This window comes from Misgurnus anguillicaudatus, chromosome 21 (assembly GCF_027580225.2).
Source record: "Misgurnus anguillicaudatus chromosome 21, ASM2758022v2, whole genome shotgun sequence".
NCBI classification, from domain to species: domain Eukaryota; kingdom Metazoa; phylum Chordata; class Actinopteri; order Cypriniformes; family Cobitidae; genus Misgurnus; species Misgurnus anguillicaudatus.
This window is the reverse complement of record NC_073357.2, coordinates 64,484,468-64,502,968: the sequence shown is the minus strand read 5'-3', so window position 1 is coordinate 64,502,968 and position 18,501 is coordinate 64,484,468. Positions and strand designations below refer to the sequence as shown.

The following is an 18,501-nucleotide window of genomic DNA, read 5'->3' as shown; positions in this document are numbered from 1 at the left end:
CCACCAACCACGACACTTGCACCAACAACAAAAACACTTGCACCAACAACCACGACACTTGCACCAACAACCACGACAGTGGCACCAACAACCACGACCCGGGCACCAACTACTACAACTGTTGCACCAACAACCACGACACTGGCACCAACAACCACGACACTGGCACCAACAACCACGACAGTTGCACCAACAACCACGACACTGGCACCAACAACCACAACAGTTGCACCAACAACCACGACAGTTGCACCAACAACCACGACAGTTGCACCAACAACCACGACAGTTGCACCAACAACCACAACAGTTGCACCAACAACCACGACAGTTGCACCAACAACCACGACAGTTGCACCAACAACCACGACACTTGCACCAACAACCACGACACTTGCACCAACAACCACGACACTTGCACCAACAACCACGACAGTTGCACCAACAACCACGACAGTTGCACCAACAACCACGACACTTGCACCAACAACCACGACACTTGCACCAACAACCAAGACACTTGCACCAACAACCACGACACTTGCACCAACAACCACGACACTTGCACCAACAACCACGACACTTGCACCAACAACCACGACACTAGCACCAACAACCACGAGACTTGCACCAACAACCACGACACTAGCACCAACAACCACGACAGTTGCACCAACAACCACGACTCTTGCTCCAACAACCACGACAGTTTCACCAACAACCACGACACTTGCACCAACAACCACGACTGTTGCACCAACAACCACAACACTGGCACCAACAACCACGATAGTTGCACCAACAACCACGACAGTTGCACCAACAACCACGACAGTTGCACCAACAACCACGACATTGGCACCAACAACCACGACAGTTGCACCTACAACCACGACAGTTGCACCCACAACCACGACAGTTGCACCAACAACCACGACAGTTGCACCAACAACCACTACAGTTGCACCAACAACCACGACAGTTGCACAAACAACCACGACAGTTGCACCAACAACCACGACAGTTGCACCAACAACCACTACAGTTGCACCAAAAAGAACGACAGTTGCACCAACAACTACGACACTTGCACCACCAACCACGACAGTTGCACCAACAACCACGACAGTTGCACCAACAACCACGACAGTTGCACCAACAACCACGACAGTTGCACCAACAACCACGACAGTTGCACCAACAACCACGACAGTTGCACCAACAACTACGACACTTGCACCACCAACCACGACAGTTGCACCAACAACCACTACAGTTGCACCGACAACCACGACACTTGTACCAACATCCACGACACTTGTACCTACAACCATGACACTTGCACCAACAACCACGACAGTTGCACCAACAACCACAACAGTTGCACCAACAACCACGACAGTTGCACCAACAACCACGACACTTGCACCAACAACCACGACGGTTGCACCTACAACCACGACGGTTGCACCAACAACCACGACAGTTGCACCAACAACCACGACAGTTGCACCAACAACCACGACAGTTGCACCAACAACCACGACAGTTGCACCAACAACCACGACAGTTGCACCAACAACCACAACAGTTGCACCAACAACCACTACTGTTGCACCAACAACCACGACACTTGTACCAACAACCAAGACACTTGTACCTACAACCATGACACTTGCACCAACAACCGCTACAGTTGCACGAACAACCACAACACTTGCACCAACAACCACGACACTTACACCAACAACTACTACAGTTGCACCAACAACCACGACACTAGCACCGACAACCACGACGGTTGCACCAACAACCACGACGGTTGCACCAACAACCACGATGGTTGCACCAACAACCACGACAGTTGCACCAACAACCACGACACTGGCACCAACAACAACGACAGTTGCACCAACTACCACGACATTGGCACCAACAACCACGACACTGGCACCAACAACCACAACAGTTGCACCTACAACCACGACAGTTGCACCTACAACCACGACAGTTGCACCAACAACCACGACACTTGCACCAACAACCACGACAGTTGCACCAACAACCACGACAGTTGCACCGACAACCACGACACTTGTACCGACAACCACGACACTTGTACCTACAACCATGACACTTGCACCAACAACCGCTACAGTTGCACGAACAACCACAACGGTTGCACCAACAACCACAACAGTTACACCAACAACCACTACAGTTGCACCAACAACCACGACACTAGCACCAACAACCACGACAGTTGCACCAACAACCACGACAGTTGCACCAACAACCACGACAGTTGCACCAACAACCACTACAGTTGCACCAACAACCATGACACTTGCACCAACAACCGCTACAGTTGCACGAACAACCACGACGGTTGCACCAACAACCACGACACTTGCACCAACAACCACGACGGTTGCACCAACGACCACGACGGTTGCACCAACAACCACTACACTTGCACCAACAACCACGACACTTGCACCAACAACCACGACAGTTGCACCAACAACCACGACACTTGCACCAACAACCACGACAGTTGCACCAACAACCACGACAGTTGCACCAACAACCACGACACTGGCACCAACAACCACTACAGTTGCACCAACAACCACTACAGTTGCACCAACAACCACTACAGTTGCACCAACAACCACAACACTGGCACCAACAACCACGACAGTTGCACCAACAACCACTACAGTTGCACCAACAACTACGACACTGGCACCAACAACCACTACAGTTGCACCAACAACCACGACAGTTGCACCAACAACCACTACAGTTGCACCAACAACCACTACAGTTGCACCAACAACCACGACACTTGCACCAACAACCACGACAGTTGCACCTACACCCACGACAGTTGCACCAACAACCACGACAGTTGCACCAACAACCACTACGGTTGCACCAACAACCACTACAGTTGCACCAACAACCACAACACTGGCACCAACAACCACGACAGTTGCACCTACAACCACGACAGTTGCACCAACAACCACGACACTGGCACCAACAACCACAACAGTTGCACCAACAACCACGACACTTGGACCAACAACCACGACACTTGCACCAACAACCACGAATGTTGCACCAACAACCACTACAGTTGCACCAACAACCACAACACTGGCACCAACAACCACGACAGTTGCACCTACACCCACGACAGTTGCACCAACAACCACGACAGTTGCACCCACAACCACGAATGTTGCACCAACAACCACTACAGTTGCACCAACAACCGCAACACTGGCACCAACAACCACGACAGTTGCACCTACAACCACGACAGTTGCACCAACAACCACGACACTGGCACCAAAAACCACAACAGTTGCACCTACAACCACGACAGTTGCACCAACAACCACGACAGTTGCACCAACAACCACGAATGTTGCACCAACAACCACTACAGTTGCACCAACAACCGCAACACTGGCACCAACAACCACGACAGTTGCACCTACAACCACGACAGTTGCACCAACAACCACGACAGTTGCACCAACAACCACGACAGTTGCACCAACAACCACGACAGTTGCACCAACAACCACAACACTTGGACCAACAACCACGACACTTGCACCAACAACCACGACACTTGCACCACCAACCATGACAGTTGCACCAACAACCACCACAGTTGCACCAACAACCACGACACTTGCACCAACAACCACGACACTTGCACCAACAACCACGACACTTGCACCAACAACCACGACACTTGCACCAACAACCACGACACTTGCACCAACAACCACGACACTAGCACCAACAACCACGACACTAGCACCAACAACCACTACAGTTGCACCAACAACCACGACAGTTGCACCAACAACCACGACAGTTGCACCAACAACCACTACAGTTGCACCAACAACCACGACACTTGCACCAACAACCACGACACTTGCACCAACAACAACGACACCTTCACCAACAACCACGACGCCTGCACCAACAACCACTACACTTGCACCAACAACCACGACACTTGCACCAACAACCACGACACTTGCACCAACAACCACTACACTTGCACCAACAACCACAACAGTTGCACCAACAACAACTACAGTTGCACGAACAACCACTACAGTTGCACCAACAACCACTACAGTTGCACCAACAGCAACGACACCTTCACCAACAACCACGACGCCTGCACCAACAACCACGACACTTTCACCAATAACCACGACACTTGCACCAACACCCACAACAGTTGCACCAACAACCACTACACTTGCACCACCAACCACGACACCTGCACCAACAACCACAACACTTGCACCAACAACCACAACAGTTGCACCTACAACCACGACACTTGCACCAACAACCACGACACTTGCACCAACAACCACGACAGTTGCACCAACAACCACGACAGTTGCACCAACTACCACGACAGTTGCACCAACTACCACGACAGTTGCACCAACTACCACGACACTGGCACCAACAACCACGACACTTGCACCAACAACCACGACACCTTCACCAACAACCACGACACCTTCACCAACAACCAAGACACCTTCACCAACAACCACGACACCTTCACCAACAACCACGACACCCGCACCACCCACCACGACACCTGCACCAACAACCACGACACTTGCACCAACAACCACGACACTTGCACCACCAACCACGACACCTGCACCAACAACCCCGACAGTTGCGTCAACAACCACTACACTTGCACCAACAATCACAACAGTTGCACCAACAACCACTACAGTTGCACGAACAACCACTACAGTTGCACCAACAACCACTACAGTTGCACCAACAACCACTACAGTTGCACCAACAACCACGACAGTTGCACCAACAACCACGACAGTTGCACCAACAACCACTACAGTTGCACCTACAACCACTACAGTTGCACCAACAACCACGACACTGGCACCAACAACTACAACAGTTGCACCAACAACCACGACAGTTGCACCAACAACCACGACAGTTGCACCAACAACCACGAATGTTGCACCAACAACCACTACGGTTGCACCAAAAACCACTACACTGGCACCAACAACCACGACAGTTGCACCTACAACCATGACAGATGCACCAACAACCACGACAGTTGCACCAACAACCACGAATGTTGCACCAACAACCACTACAGTTGCACCAACAACCGCAACACTGGCACCAACAACCACGACAGTTGCACCTACAACCACGACACTGGCACCAAAAACCACAACAGTTGCACCTACAACCACGACAGTTGCACCAACAACCACGACAGTTGCACCAACAACCACGAATGTTGCACCAACAACCACGAATGTTGCACCAACAACCGCAACACTGGCACCAACAACCACGACAGTTGCACCTACAACCACGACAGTTGCACCAACAACCACGACAGTTGCACCTACAACCACGACAGTTGCACCAACAACCACGACAGTTGCACCAACAACCACGACACTTGGACCAACAACCACGACACTTGCACCAACAACCACGACACTTGCACCAACAACCATGACACTTGCACCAACAACCACGACAGTTGCACCAACAACCACGACACTTGCACCAACAACCACGACACTTGCACCAACAACCATGACACTTGCACCAACAACCACGACACTTGCACCAACAACCACGACACTAGCACCAACAACCACGACACTAGCACCAACAACCACGACACTAGCACCAACAACCACTACAGTTGCACCAACAACCACGACACTAGCACCAACAACCACGACGGTTGCACCAACAACCACGACTCTTGCTCCAACAACCACGACATTTGCACCAACAACCACGACACTTGCACCAACAACCACGACAGTTGGACCAACAACCACGACACTGGCACCAACAACAACGACACTGGCACCAACAACCACGACAGTTGCACCAACAACCATGACACTTGCACCAACAACCACGACACTTGCACCAACAACCACGACAGTTGCACCAACAACCACGACGGTTGCACCAACAACCACGACACTAGCACCAACAACCACTACAGTTGCACCAACAACCACGACACTTGCACCAACAACCACGACACTTGCACCAACAACCACGACAGTTGCACCAACAACCACAACACTGGCACCAACAAAAACGACACTGGCACCAACAACCACGACAGTTGCACCAACAACTATGACACTTGCACGAACAACCACGACACTTGCACCAACAACCACGACAGTTGCACCAACAACCACGACAGTTGCACCAACAACCACTACAGTTGCACCAACAACCACTACAGTTGCACCAACAACCACGACAGTTGCACCAACAACCACGACAGTTGCACCAACAACCACGACAGTTGCACCAACAACCACGACAGTTGCACCAACAACCACGACAGTTGCACCAACAACCACGACACTGGCACCAACAACCACGACAGTTGCACCAACAACCACGACAGTTGCACCAACAACCACGACAGTTGCACCAACAACCACGACAGTTGCACCAACAACCACGACACTGGCACCAACAACCACGACACTTACACCAACAACCACGACAGTTGCACCAACAACCACGACAGTTGCACCAACAACCACGAATGTTGCACCAACAACCACTACAGTTGCACAAACAACCACGACAGTTGCACCAACAACCACGACACTGGCACCAACAACCACGACAGCTGCACCAACAACCACGACAGTTGCACCAACAACCACGAATGTTGCACCAACAACCACGACACTTGCACCAACAACCACTACAGTTGCACCAACAACCACGACAGTTGCACCAACAACCACGACAGTTGCACCAACAACCACGACACTGGCACCAACAACCACGACAGTTGCACCAACAACCACGACAGTTGCACCAACAACCACGAATGTTGCACCAACAACCACGACAGTTGCACCAACAACCACGACAGTTGCACCAACAACCACGACAGTTGCACCAACAACCACGACAGTTGCACCAACAACCACGACAGTTGCACCAACAACCACGACAGTTGCACCAACAACCACGACAGTTGCACCAACAACCACGACAGTTGCACCAACAACCACGACAGTTGCACAAACAACCACGACAGTTGCACCAACAACCACGACACTAGCACCAACAACCACGACAGTTGCACCAACAACCACGACAGTTGCACCAACAACCACAACACAAGCACCAACAACTACGACAGCTGCACCAACAACCACAACAAAAGCACCAACAACCACAACAAAAGCACCAACAACAACTACAAAAGTATACACAGTCCGTATCAAAGTGGTTACACAAGAAGTTTTTGTCCCTGAACTGTCAAACCCATCTTCTGATGCTTACAAAAGTCGGGGGAAAAAAATGATATATGAGGTACAGTGCTACACAAACACTTAAAACAAGTTTAAAGAAAACACAGTTTAATACAAAATCATATAAAATACAGTAGAGCAATGAGAACTGGAATGTGCACTATAATTTAGACAATGTTACTATTAAAACTTTTTGTTTTATGGCCTGATTTTACATACAAGGCCTTAGTTAAATTAAGACGTTTAAACATCTTTTATAAACCTACCTTAGATAAAGATGTTACTGGTGTGTATCTTGAGACAAATCAATGACACTGGCATATTTTAAGATCTGTCAGTGCAAGTTATTTTCAGTTGAGACAGCTCCAACATGTGTCTTAGTCTAGCAATAACCTTAAGCCTTGTCTGTGAAATCGGAGGTATAACATCAAAACAATTTCTGTGAGTTTATATTCCAGTAATTGAGTTTATTATAAAGTGTTTCTGTGTGTTTTGCTTTTTTTACAGTTTGAGGCAGTCTTGAGGAGTACATTTAAATATTTTATTAAACTGATAATTATTCAGTTCACGTAAGTGTTTCATTTTTAAACAACAATATATCTGTGTAATCTAAAGTTGATTCTACGAGTAAATATAATTTATGCAATAAAGTAAAGCATTATTTCATTGCAATCTACAGGAATTTATAACACAGTTAATTGAAAAACATGAGCCCATTAGTCTTCTCTTTCTTGTTACAGGAAAGGATCAATTGTCACAGAGATGAATGGCACATTCTCTCAACCACCCAATAATACTGATGTTGAAACGGCACTAAGTAATGCTAATACAAGTTATGATGTCACCTATGTGGGTAAGTTTCAGTCATACACTATTACAGTTTTTCTGCATTGCTAAACACATTTTTCAAAACTATCACTCATTTTCTCAAAACATTAAACACAAATCCAAATTGTCAAACTAAATTCACAGAACCCCTGACTCAGAGAAACTAGGGAGCAGGCAGCTGCACTCAGAAATCTTCCAAAAAGAAAACAGACATGAGCGCTGTTATCATGTCTAGGAAGGCTTAAGCGAAAAAGTCCTGAGTGACATATTGTTGTATTTTCAAGAGCAGCCCCCCATTTAGGGATAGGAATCAGGAAAATCTTAACTTGGTGCATCCGGTGCCTATGTTCACAGATGTTCTCTGTGGAGGAGATCTGAGCAACTTTTTGTGTGCTTTGGCATACCCAAGAAGGGTCTCTCGGCGACCAGGCAGACAGTTAGTAAGTAGATAGTTGAGGCTATTTCTCTTGCTTACGAGACCTCTGGACAGAATTAATCTATTGCTGTCAGAGCTCATTCTTCTCAGGGTATGGCAGCCTCTAAGGCCTTGTGGCTAGTGGCTTCAGTTCAGGATGTCTGTGATGCGGCAGGCTGCTCCTCTCCGCTTATGTTTGTTCAGTTCTCAGAATTAGATATTGGCGCTACACCTGGAGCCCAGGTGCTTATGTTTTAGCTGTGCGCACTGCTACACACAGACAAGCACTTGGTAGTATGGTGTTTTGGTACATTGTTCCTATGGCATAGCTTCAGCGACGCAGCTCAAGTTCCCCCGTAAGGGAACGTCTTAGGTTACAAATGTAACCATTGTTACCTGAAAAGGGAACTAGATGCTGCATCTCCCTGCCAAACTCCCACCATCCCTGTCACACATTGCTTCATCACAATCTAGCAGAACCTGCCCATAACGTGTCACTTGACCATTGGATTGATTTAACATACATGCTTCGGACACAATCACGCAGAGGGCGTTCCCATAGCGTAGCTTCGGTGATGCAGCACCTCGTTCCCTTATCAGGGAACAATGGTTTCATTCGTAACCTGAGACGTTCTGTAATCACATGTTTAGTTCGGTCAATATAGTGAATACTTTAATGTAAGTACTGCAAGTAATAGTAAGCTTTCAATATAACTGTAATCAGCACTTGTATTTTGTAAGAAGTCAGCAATCCAACTGCAAATTTTGCCATTTGCATCGTGTCTTGTGTCCTTTTCTTCATCATTATCTTCATCTGCCTCTCGGACTGTTTCCAAACCACACAATTGATAAAAAATACCATTAGAAAAAAGTGTGTACAATTTTGAGTTGTTGTGTTTGCTTGATGGCAACTGTGTTGCAGTTGTGTTCAATTACATTGTTATAAAACAAGTGCATTGCAGTGTAGAATGTGTTTTAGTGAGAGGTTTGTGTTTAGAGTTTTGCAAAAAGATTGCATGATTTGACAAACGTGTTTAGGCCACTATGAATTTGGTTCAGAGATTGGGGTTTAGTGTTTTAGCAATTCAGAAAAACTGTAATGCAGTGTCATTTTAAATATTTTCTTTATCACTAGTTATAATCTTTGTGTAAACCTGTGCAATTAACATTTTGACTGGGGAACCATTACTTTATAAAAATCAATCATGTTTGGAATCAGATTTTCTGAAAAGTTAAAAAAGGTCTAACCTCTCTTCATCATGTTGTGCTGTTAAACCATATGGCCAGCAGGTGGCAATGCTGTTATTCATTTACTCGATGAGCTTATTCTAAACTTTAATTTTTACAGTCTACAATGTCACTTTGTAAGTTTGTTGTTTTAATCATATTAAATAACTTTAATCACGTTATTTATAATAAGAAAAAAATGGTCCGAAACACATACATAAAGCATTTAAAGAGAGCTGACAATTAAATGAATAACATGAAAGAAAAACAGAGGAGAGATATCATGACGACAAACAAGAAGATGACAGATGACTTTGACAAACTTAGATAAGCAACATATAAAAATATACAATAATATAAAATAAGAGAATAGTCAAAGACGGGTTGATCAACAACAGGAGAGAAACATTTAATATTAAAGAAGAAACAAGACAAACAACAAGAAAGCAGACAGACAGACAGACAGACTGAAAGGACAAAACAGACAACTAAAGCACTGAGACTCCTTCAATTGACAAAATATGTTTAAAATGTTGTGTACCATATGTATTAATTTATTAGGTCTGTAATAGTTTACAATAATTTTTTATTAGTAAACATTAGTAAATGCATCACCTTACATGACCAAACAATGAACAATATCGTTTTTTTTAACATGTATTCATTTTTGTTATTGTTAAGGTCAATACAGTTATTAATGTTACTTCATGGTGCATAATGCTAATTAACTTTACCAGCTAAAGCGCTTAATTTACTAAAGGTATTTGTCAAAGCTGAATTGAACATGAAATAAGATTAATAAATGCTCTAGGAGTATTGCATCATTAGTTCGTGTTAGCTAATGCATTAACTATTTGTCAACAAATAAATTGGTAAATTGTTACCATTACCTCTAATCATTCATTAAAATGTTTTGCCTTTTATTAAATCATTTAAAAATAAATCCCTGTGTTTGGGGTGGGGGGGGATCGTGGTGCGTTTATCAATACCAAATTGTATCTTTCATAGTTCGGGCTTGCAAGATCAGACACGGAGGAATGAACTCCTGAGGACGGGAGGACGCAAGTCCAGTTATATTACAAATGGAATGCAGAGTACTTGAGGTCGTCATTCAGTCTAACCAAAACCTGCAGTCCTGGCTATTCTTATTTTAATGTATTTAAAAAAAACAAAATATCTAAAATGCAAAAAACCTGTTTGTTTTTGTTTTGAAAATATGAAATATGTGGTTAAGGCAACTATGAAAACGTAGATTAGCTTTATTTATTACCGAAAGAATTATGATGTAAAACACAACCATTTATTTTAATACTACAAAATGTTGTACAACATGAAATAAACACAAAAAATCCAGTTAAAGTAAAATGCTGTGATTTACTACAGTTTTAAGATTATATGGAAAATTTTGATTTAAGCTATGAAACTTAACATTAACATCAGTTTTAATGATAACAACAAATAAGAGACTTCATATGAATAATAAATATAAATAAGCTAATAAAGTAAAAACATGCCAGTTAGATATATACAGATATATGTTCCAACAATAAGGTGAAACTGTCTTAAATATATTTATAAGGAAAATTAATATTGATTTTTTTAAAATGTTTTATACATAACAGAGGTCACATCAACATTCTTTTCTACAACTCCAACTCCTACATCAACTCCAAACCTAGATACGACAACTAACTCAGGTAAGTGTCACTCATACACCACCACCAAAGGAAAGTCATTCATTCATTAAAAAATTCATTAAAAAGTTTTTGTCTATAACAAGTTGTTGAATATTTTTTAAACCATGTGTGCAAACCAACCTGATCTCACGAATTTCCGTGACTATGCCATTTTGTGCTCATTTTTCCGTGGCATTCTCACGGATCTCCGCATTTTTCCGTGGCCCTGCTACAGACTGTCTTTTTCCGTGGCATTCTCACGGATTGGTTACTCAACTGTTTTGTCCTATTTTCTTACCATTTTCGCTTCGTTTAGGGTTAGATTTACATGAAATGACATCCCTACCCAAACCCAAATCTAACCCCAACGCCAGGCAACAATTGTTTAAAGTTTAAAAAAATATAAAAGAATAAATCAGAAAAAATAGTATAAACCAATAGTTAAAGTGACATACTAACACATAGACCAAATCTAACCCTAAACCGAAGCGAAAATGGTTTGAAAATAGGAAAAGGCAGTTGAGTAACCAATCCGTGAGAATGTCACTAACCTGATCTCACAAAATTCCGTGGGATAGTCACGGAATTTTGTGAGATCAGGTTAGTGCAAACTTATATAATTATCATCTATGAGAATGAAGGGAGAATCCAGAAAAACTGTAACAACATCCTGTAACTTTAAAAACTTCATGCTAAACTATATTTAAAAACAATCACGCTGTGTTTTTCTTTGCTATTATCTGTATTTTCTTTGTTTCTATTTCATATGATGATTCTTTGGTACAAGAAACAACTGTAAAGAAGCGCTATATGAATAAAATTATTCATATTTTACAGTGTAATAATAAACATTTATTTACATTTCAATCACAGGGTCAACTACAGCAGTAACATCACCTAAAACAGCTGCACCAACAACCACAACACAAGCACCAACAATCACGACACTTGCACCAACAACCACGACACTTGCACCAACAAGTACGACAGTTGCACCAACAACCAAGACAGTTGCACCAACAACCACGACACTTGCACCAACAACCACGACACTTGCACCAACAACCACGACACTTGCACCAACAACCACGACACTTGCACCAACAACCTGGACAGTTGCACCAACAACCTGGACAGTTGCACCAACAACCTGGACAGTTGCACCAACAACCACAACGTTTGCACCAACAACCACAACGTTTGCACCAACAACCACAACACTTGCACCAACAACCACGACACTTGCACCAACGACCACGACACTTGCACCAACAACCACGACAGTGGCACCAACAACCACAACAAAAGCACCAACAACCACAACAGCTGAACCGACAACCACAACACAAGCTCCAACAACCACAACAAAAGCACCAACAACTACAACAGCTGAACCGACAACCACAACAAAAGCACCGACAACCACAACAGCTGCTCCAACAACCACAACAAAAGCTCCAACAACCACAACACAAGCTCCAACAACCACAACAAAAGCCCCAACAACCACAACAGCTGAACCGACAACCACAACAAAAGCACCAACAACCACGACACTTGCACCAACAACCACAACACAAGCACCAACAACCACGACAGTTGCACCAACAACCACGACAGTTGCAGCAACAACCACGACAGTTGCAACAACAACCACGACAGTTGCACCAACAACCACAACAGTTGCACCAACAACCACGACAGTTGCACCAACAACCACGACACTAGCACCAACAACCACTACACTTGCTCCAACAACCACGACGGTTGCACCAACAACCACGATGGTTGCACCAACAACCACGACACTTGCACCAACAACCACGACACTTGCACCAACAACCATGACACTTGCACCAACAACCACGACACTTGCACCAACAACCACAACAAAAGCACCAACAACCACAACAGCTGCACCGACAACCACAACAAAAGCACCAACAACCACAACAAAAGCACCAACAACCACAACAGGTGTTCCAACAACCACAACAAAAGCACCAACAACCACAACAGCTGCACCAACAACCACAACAAAAGCACAAACAACCACAACAGCTGCACCGACAACCACAACAAAAGCACCAACAACCACAACAGCTGCACCGACAACCACAACAAAAGCACCAACAACCACAACACAAGCCCCAACAACCACAACAGCTGCACCGACAACCACAACAAAAGCACCAACAACCACAACACAAGCTCCAACAACCACAACACAAGCCCCAACAACCACAACAGCTGCACCGACAACCACAACAAAAGCACCAACAACAACGACAGTTGCACCAACAACCACGACATTGGCACCAACAACCACGAAATTGGCACCAACAACCACGACAGTGGCACCAACAACCAAGACAGTTGCACCAACAACCACGACAGTTGCACCAACAACCACGACAGTTGCACCAACAACCACGACACTTGCACCAACAACCACGACGGTTGCACCAACAACCACGACGGTTGCACCAACAACCACGACGGTTGCACCAACAACCACGACACTTGCACCAACAACCACGACACTAGCACCAACAACCACGACAGTTGCACCAACGACCACGACACTTGCACCAACGACCACGACAGTGGCACCAACGACCACGACAGTGGCACCAACAACCACGACACTAGCACCAACAACCACGACACTAGCACCAACAACCACGACACTTGCACCAACGACCACGACACTTGCACCAACGACCACGACAGTGGCACCAACGACCACGACAGTGGCACCAACGACCACGACAGTTGCACCAACGACCACGACGGTTGCACCAACAACCACGACAGTTGCACCAACAACCACGACACTTGCACCAACAACCACGACATTGGCACCAACAACCACGACACTTGCACCAACAACCACTACACTTGCACCAACAACCACGACAGTTGCACCAACAACCACGACAGTTGCACCAACAACCACGACACTTGCACCAACAACCACGACACTTGCACCAACAACCACTACACTTGCACCAACAACCACAACACTTGCACCAACAACCACGACACTTGCACCAACAACCACAACAAAAGCACCAACAACTACAACAGCTGCACCGACAACCACAACAAAAGCACCGACAACCACAACAGCTGCATCGACAACCACAACAGCTGCTCCAACAACCACAACAAAAGCACCAACAACTACAACAGCTGCACCGACAACCACAACAAAAGCACCGACAACCACAACAGCTGCTCCAACAACCACAACAAAAGCATTAACAACCACAACAGCTGCATCGACAACCACAACAAAAGCACCAACAACCACAACAGCTGCACCGACAACCACAACAAAAGCACCAACAACCACAACAGCTGCACCGACAACCACAACAAAAGCACCAACAACCACAACAGCTGCACCGACAACCACAACAAAAGCACCAACAACCACAACAGCTGCACCGACAACCACAACAAAAGCACCAACAACCACAACAGCTGCTCCAACAACCACAACACAAGCTCCAACAACCACAACACAAGCTCCAACAACCACAACAAAAGCCCCAACAACCACAACAGCTGCACCGACAACCACAACAAAAGCATTAACAACCACAACAGCTGCATCGACAACCACGACAGTTGCAGCAACAACCACGACAGTTGCACCAACAACCACGACAGTTGCACCAACAACCACGACAGTTGCACCAACAACCACGACAGTTGCACCAACAACCACGACACTTGCACCAACAACCACGACGGTTGCACCAACAACCACAACACAAGCTCCAACAACCACAACACAAGCTCCAACAACCACAACAGCTGCACCGACAACCACAACAAAAGCACCAACAACCACAACACAAGCCCCAACAACCACAACAGCTGCACCGACAACCACAACAAAAGCACCAACAACCACAACAGCTGCACCGACAACCACAACAAAAGCACCAACAACCACAACACAAGCCCCAACAACCACAACAGCTGCACTGACAACCACAACAAAAGCACCAACAACCACAACAGCTGAACCGACAACCACAACACAAGCTCCAACAACCACAACTGCTGAACCGACAACCACAACAAATGCAAAAACAACCACGACACTAGCACCAACAACCACGACAGTTGCACCAACGACCACGACACTTGCACCAACGACCACGACAGTGGCACCAACGACCACGACAGTGGCACCAACCACCACGACACTCGCACCAACAACCACGACACTCGCACCAACAACCACGACACTTGCACCAACGACCACGACACTTGCACCAACGACCACCACAGTGGCACCAACGACCACAACAGTGGCACCAACGACCACGACACTGGCACCAACGACCACGACGGTTGCACCAACAACCACGACGATTGCACCAACAACCACGACAGTTGCACCAACAACCACGACACTTGCACCAACAACCACTACACTTGCACCAACGACCACGACACTTGCACCAACGACCACGACAGTGGCACCAACGACCACGACAGTGGCACCAACGACCACGACGGTTGCACCAACAACCACGACGGTTGCACCAACAACCACGACACTTGCACCAACAACCACTACACTTGCACCAACAACCACGACACTTGCACCAACAACCACAACAAAAGCACCAACAAGTACAACAGCTACACCGACAACCACAACAAAAGCACCGACAACCACAACAGCTGCATCGACAACCACAACAGCTGCTCCAACAACCACAACAAAAGCACCAACAACCACAACAGTTGCACCGACAACCACAACAAAAGCACCGACAACCACAACAGCTGCTCCAACAACCACAACAAAAGCAGTAACAACTACAACAGCTGCACCGACAACCACAACAAAAGCACCAACAACCACAACAGCTGCACCGACAACCACAACAAAAGCACCAACAACCACAACAGCTGCACCGACAACCACAACAAAAGCACCAACAACCACAACAGCTGCACCGACAACCACAACAAAAGCACCAACAACCACAACAGCTGCACCGACAACCACAACAAAAGCACCAACAACCACAACAGCTGCTCCAACAACCACAACACAAGCTCCAACAACCACAACACAAGCCCCAACAACCACAACAAAAGCCCCAACAACCACGACACTTGCACCAACAACCACAACACAAGCACCAACAACCACGACAGTTGCACCAACAACCACGACAGTTGCAGCAACAACCACGACAGTTGCACCAACAACCACGACAGTTGCACCAACAACCACAACACTTGCACCAACAACCACTACAGTTGCACCAACAACCACGACACTTGCACCAACAACCACGACAGTTGCACCAACAACCACGACACTTGCACCAACAACCACAACAAAAGCACCAACAACCACAACAGCTGCACCGACAACCACAACAAAAGCACCAACAACCACAACACAAGCCCCAACAACCACAACAGCTGCACCGACAACCACAACAAAAGCACCAACAACCACAACAGCTGCACCGACAACCACAACAAAAGCACCGACAACCACAACACAAGCCCCAACAACTACAACAGCTGCACTGAAAACCACAACAAAAGCACCAACAACCACAACAGCTGAACCGACAACCACAACAAAAGCCCCAACAACCACAACTGCTGAACCGACAACCACAACAAATGCAAAAACAACCACAACACAAGCCCCAACAACCACAACAGCTGCACCGACAACCACAACAAAAGCACCAACAACCACAACAGCTGCTCCAACAACCACAACACAAGCACCAACAATCACAACACAAGCCCCAACAACCACAACAGCTGAACCGACAACCACAACAAAAGCACCAACAACCACAACAGCTGAACCGACAACCACAACAAAAGCCCCAACAACCACTACAGCTGCTCCAACAACCACAACACAAGCTCCAACAACCACAACACAAGCCCCAACAACAACTACAAAAGCCCCGACAACCACAACACAAGCCCCAACAACCACAACAGCTGAACCGACAACCACAACAAAAACACCAACAACTACAACAGATGAACCGACAACCACAACAAAAGCCCCAACAACCACAACAGCTGAACTGACAACCACAACAAAAGCCCCAACAACCACTACAGCTGCTCCAACAACCACAACACAAGCTCCAACAACCACAACACAAGCCCCAACAACCACAACACAAGCCCCAACAACCACAACAAAAGCACCAACAACCACAACACAAGCACCAACAACCACAACAAAAGCACCAACAACCACAACAGCTGCACCGACAACCACAACAAAAGCACAAACAACCACAACAGCTGCACCGACAACCACAACAAAAGCACCGACAACCACAACACAAGCCCCAACAACCACAACAGCTGCACTGAAAACCACAACAAAAGCACCAACAACCACAACAGCTGAACCGACAACCACAACAAAAGCCCCAACAACCACAACTGCTGAACCGACAACCACAACAAATGCAAAAACAACCACAACACAAGCCCCAACAACCACAACAGCTGCACCGACAACCACAACAAAAGCACCAACAACCACAACAGCTGCTCCAACAACCACAACACAAGCACCAACAATCACAACACAAGCCCCAACAACCACAACAGCTGAACCGACAACCACAACAAAAGCACCAACAACCACAACAGCTGAACCGACAACCACAACAAAAGCCCCAACAACCACTACAGCTGCTCCAACAACCACAACACAAGCTCCAACAACCACAACACAAGCCCCAACAACAACTACAAAAGCCCCGACAACCACAACACAAGCCCCAACAACCACAACAGCTGAACCGACAACCACAACAAAAGCCCCAACAACCACAACAGCTGAACTGACAACCACAACAAAAGCCCCAACAACCACTACAGCTGCTCCAACAACCACAACACAAGCTCCAACAACCACAACAGCTGAACCGACAACCACAACAAAAGCCCC

The 18,501-nt window shown here is 46.4% G+C and overlaps 1 protein-coding gene and 1 long non-coding RNA gene across 2 annotated transcripts in view; one reads left to right on the top strand and one right to left on the bottom strand.

The window, feature by feature from the left end:
• Window positions 1-18,501, bottom strand: part of LOC141353140 (uncharacterized) — a 238,177-nt gene that overhangs the window by 101,445 nt on the left and 118,231 nt on the right. The gene's annotated exons all lie outside the window — the stretch shown is intronic.
• LOC129441002 (uncharacterized) overlaps window positions 1-18,501 on the top strand; it is a 31,121-nt gene that overhangs the window by 11,925 nt on the left and 695 nt on the right. The window contains exons 6-11 of the mRNA XM_073859726.1: window positions 4,742-4,745; window positions 6,737-7,434; window positions 7,881-7,942; window positions 8,114-8,226; window positions 11,466-11,540; window positions 12,393-14,293. Coding sequence (XP_073715827.1) covers window positions 4,742-4,745; window positions 6,737-7,434; window positions 7,881-7,942; window positions 8,114-8,226; window positions 11,466-11,540; window positions 12,393-14,293 — 2,853 coding nt within the window. The remainder of the gene's footprint in view (window positions 1-4,741; window positions 4,746-6,736; window positions 7,435-7,880; window positions 7,943-8,113; window positions 8,227-11,465; window positions 11,541-12,392; window positions 14,294-18,501) is intronic.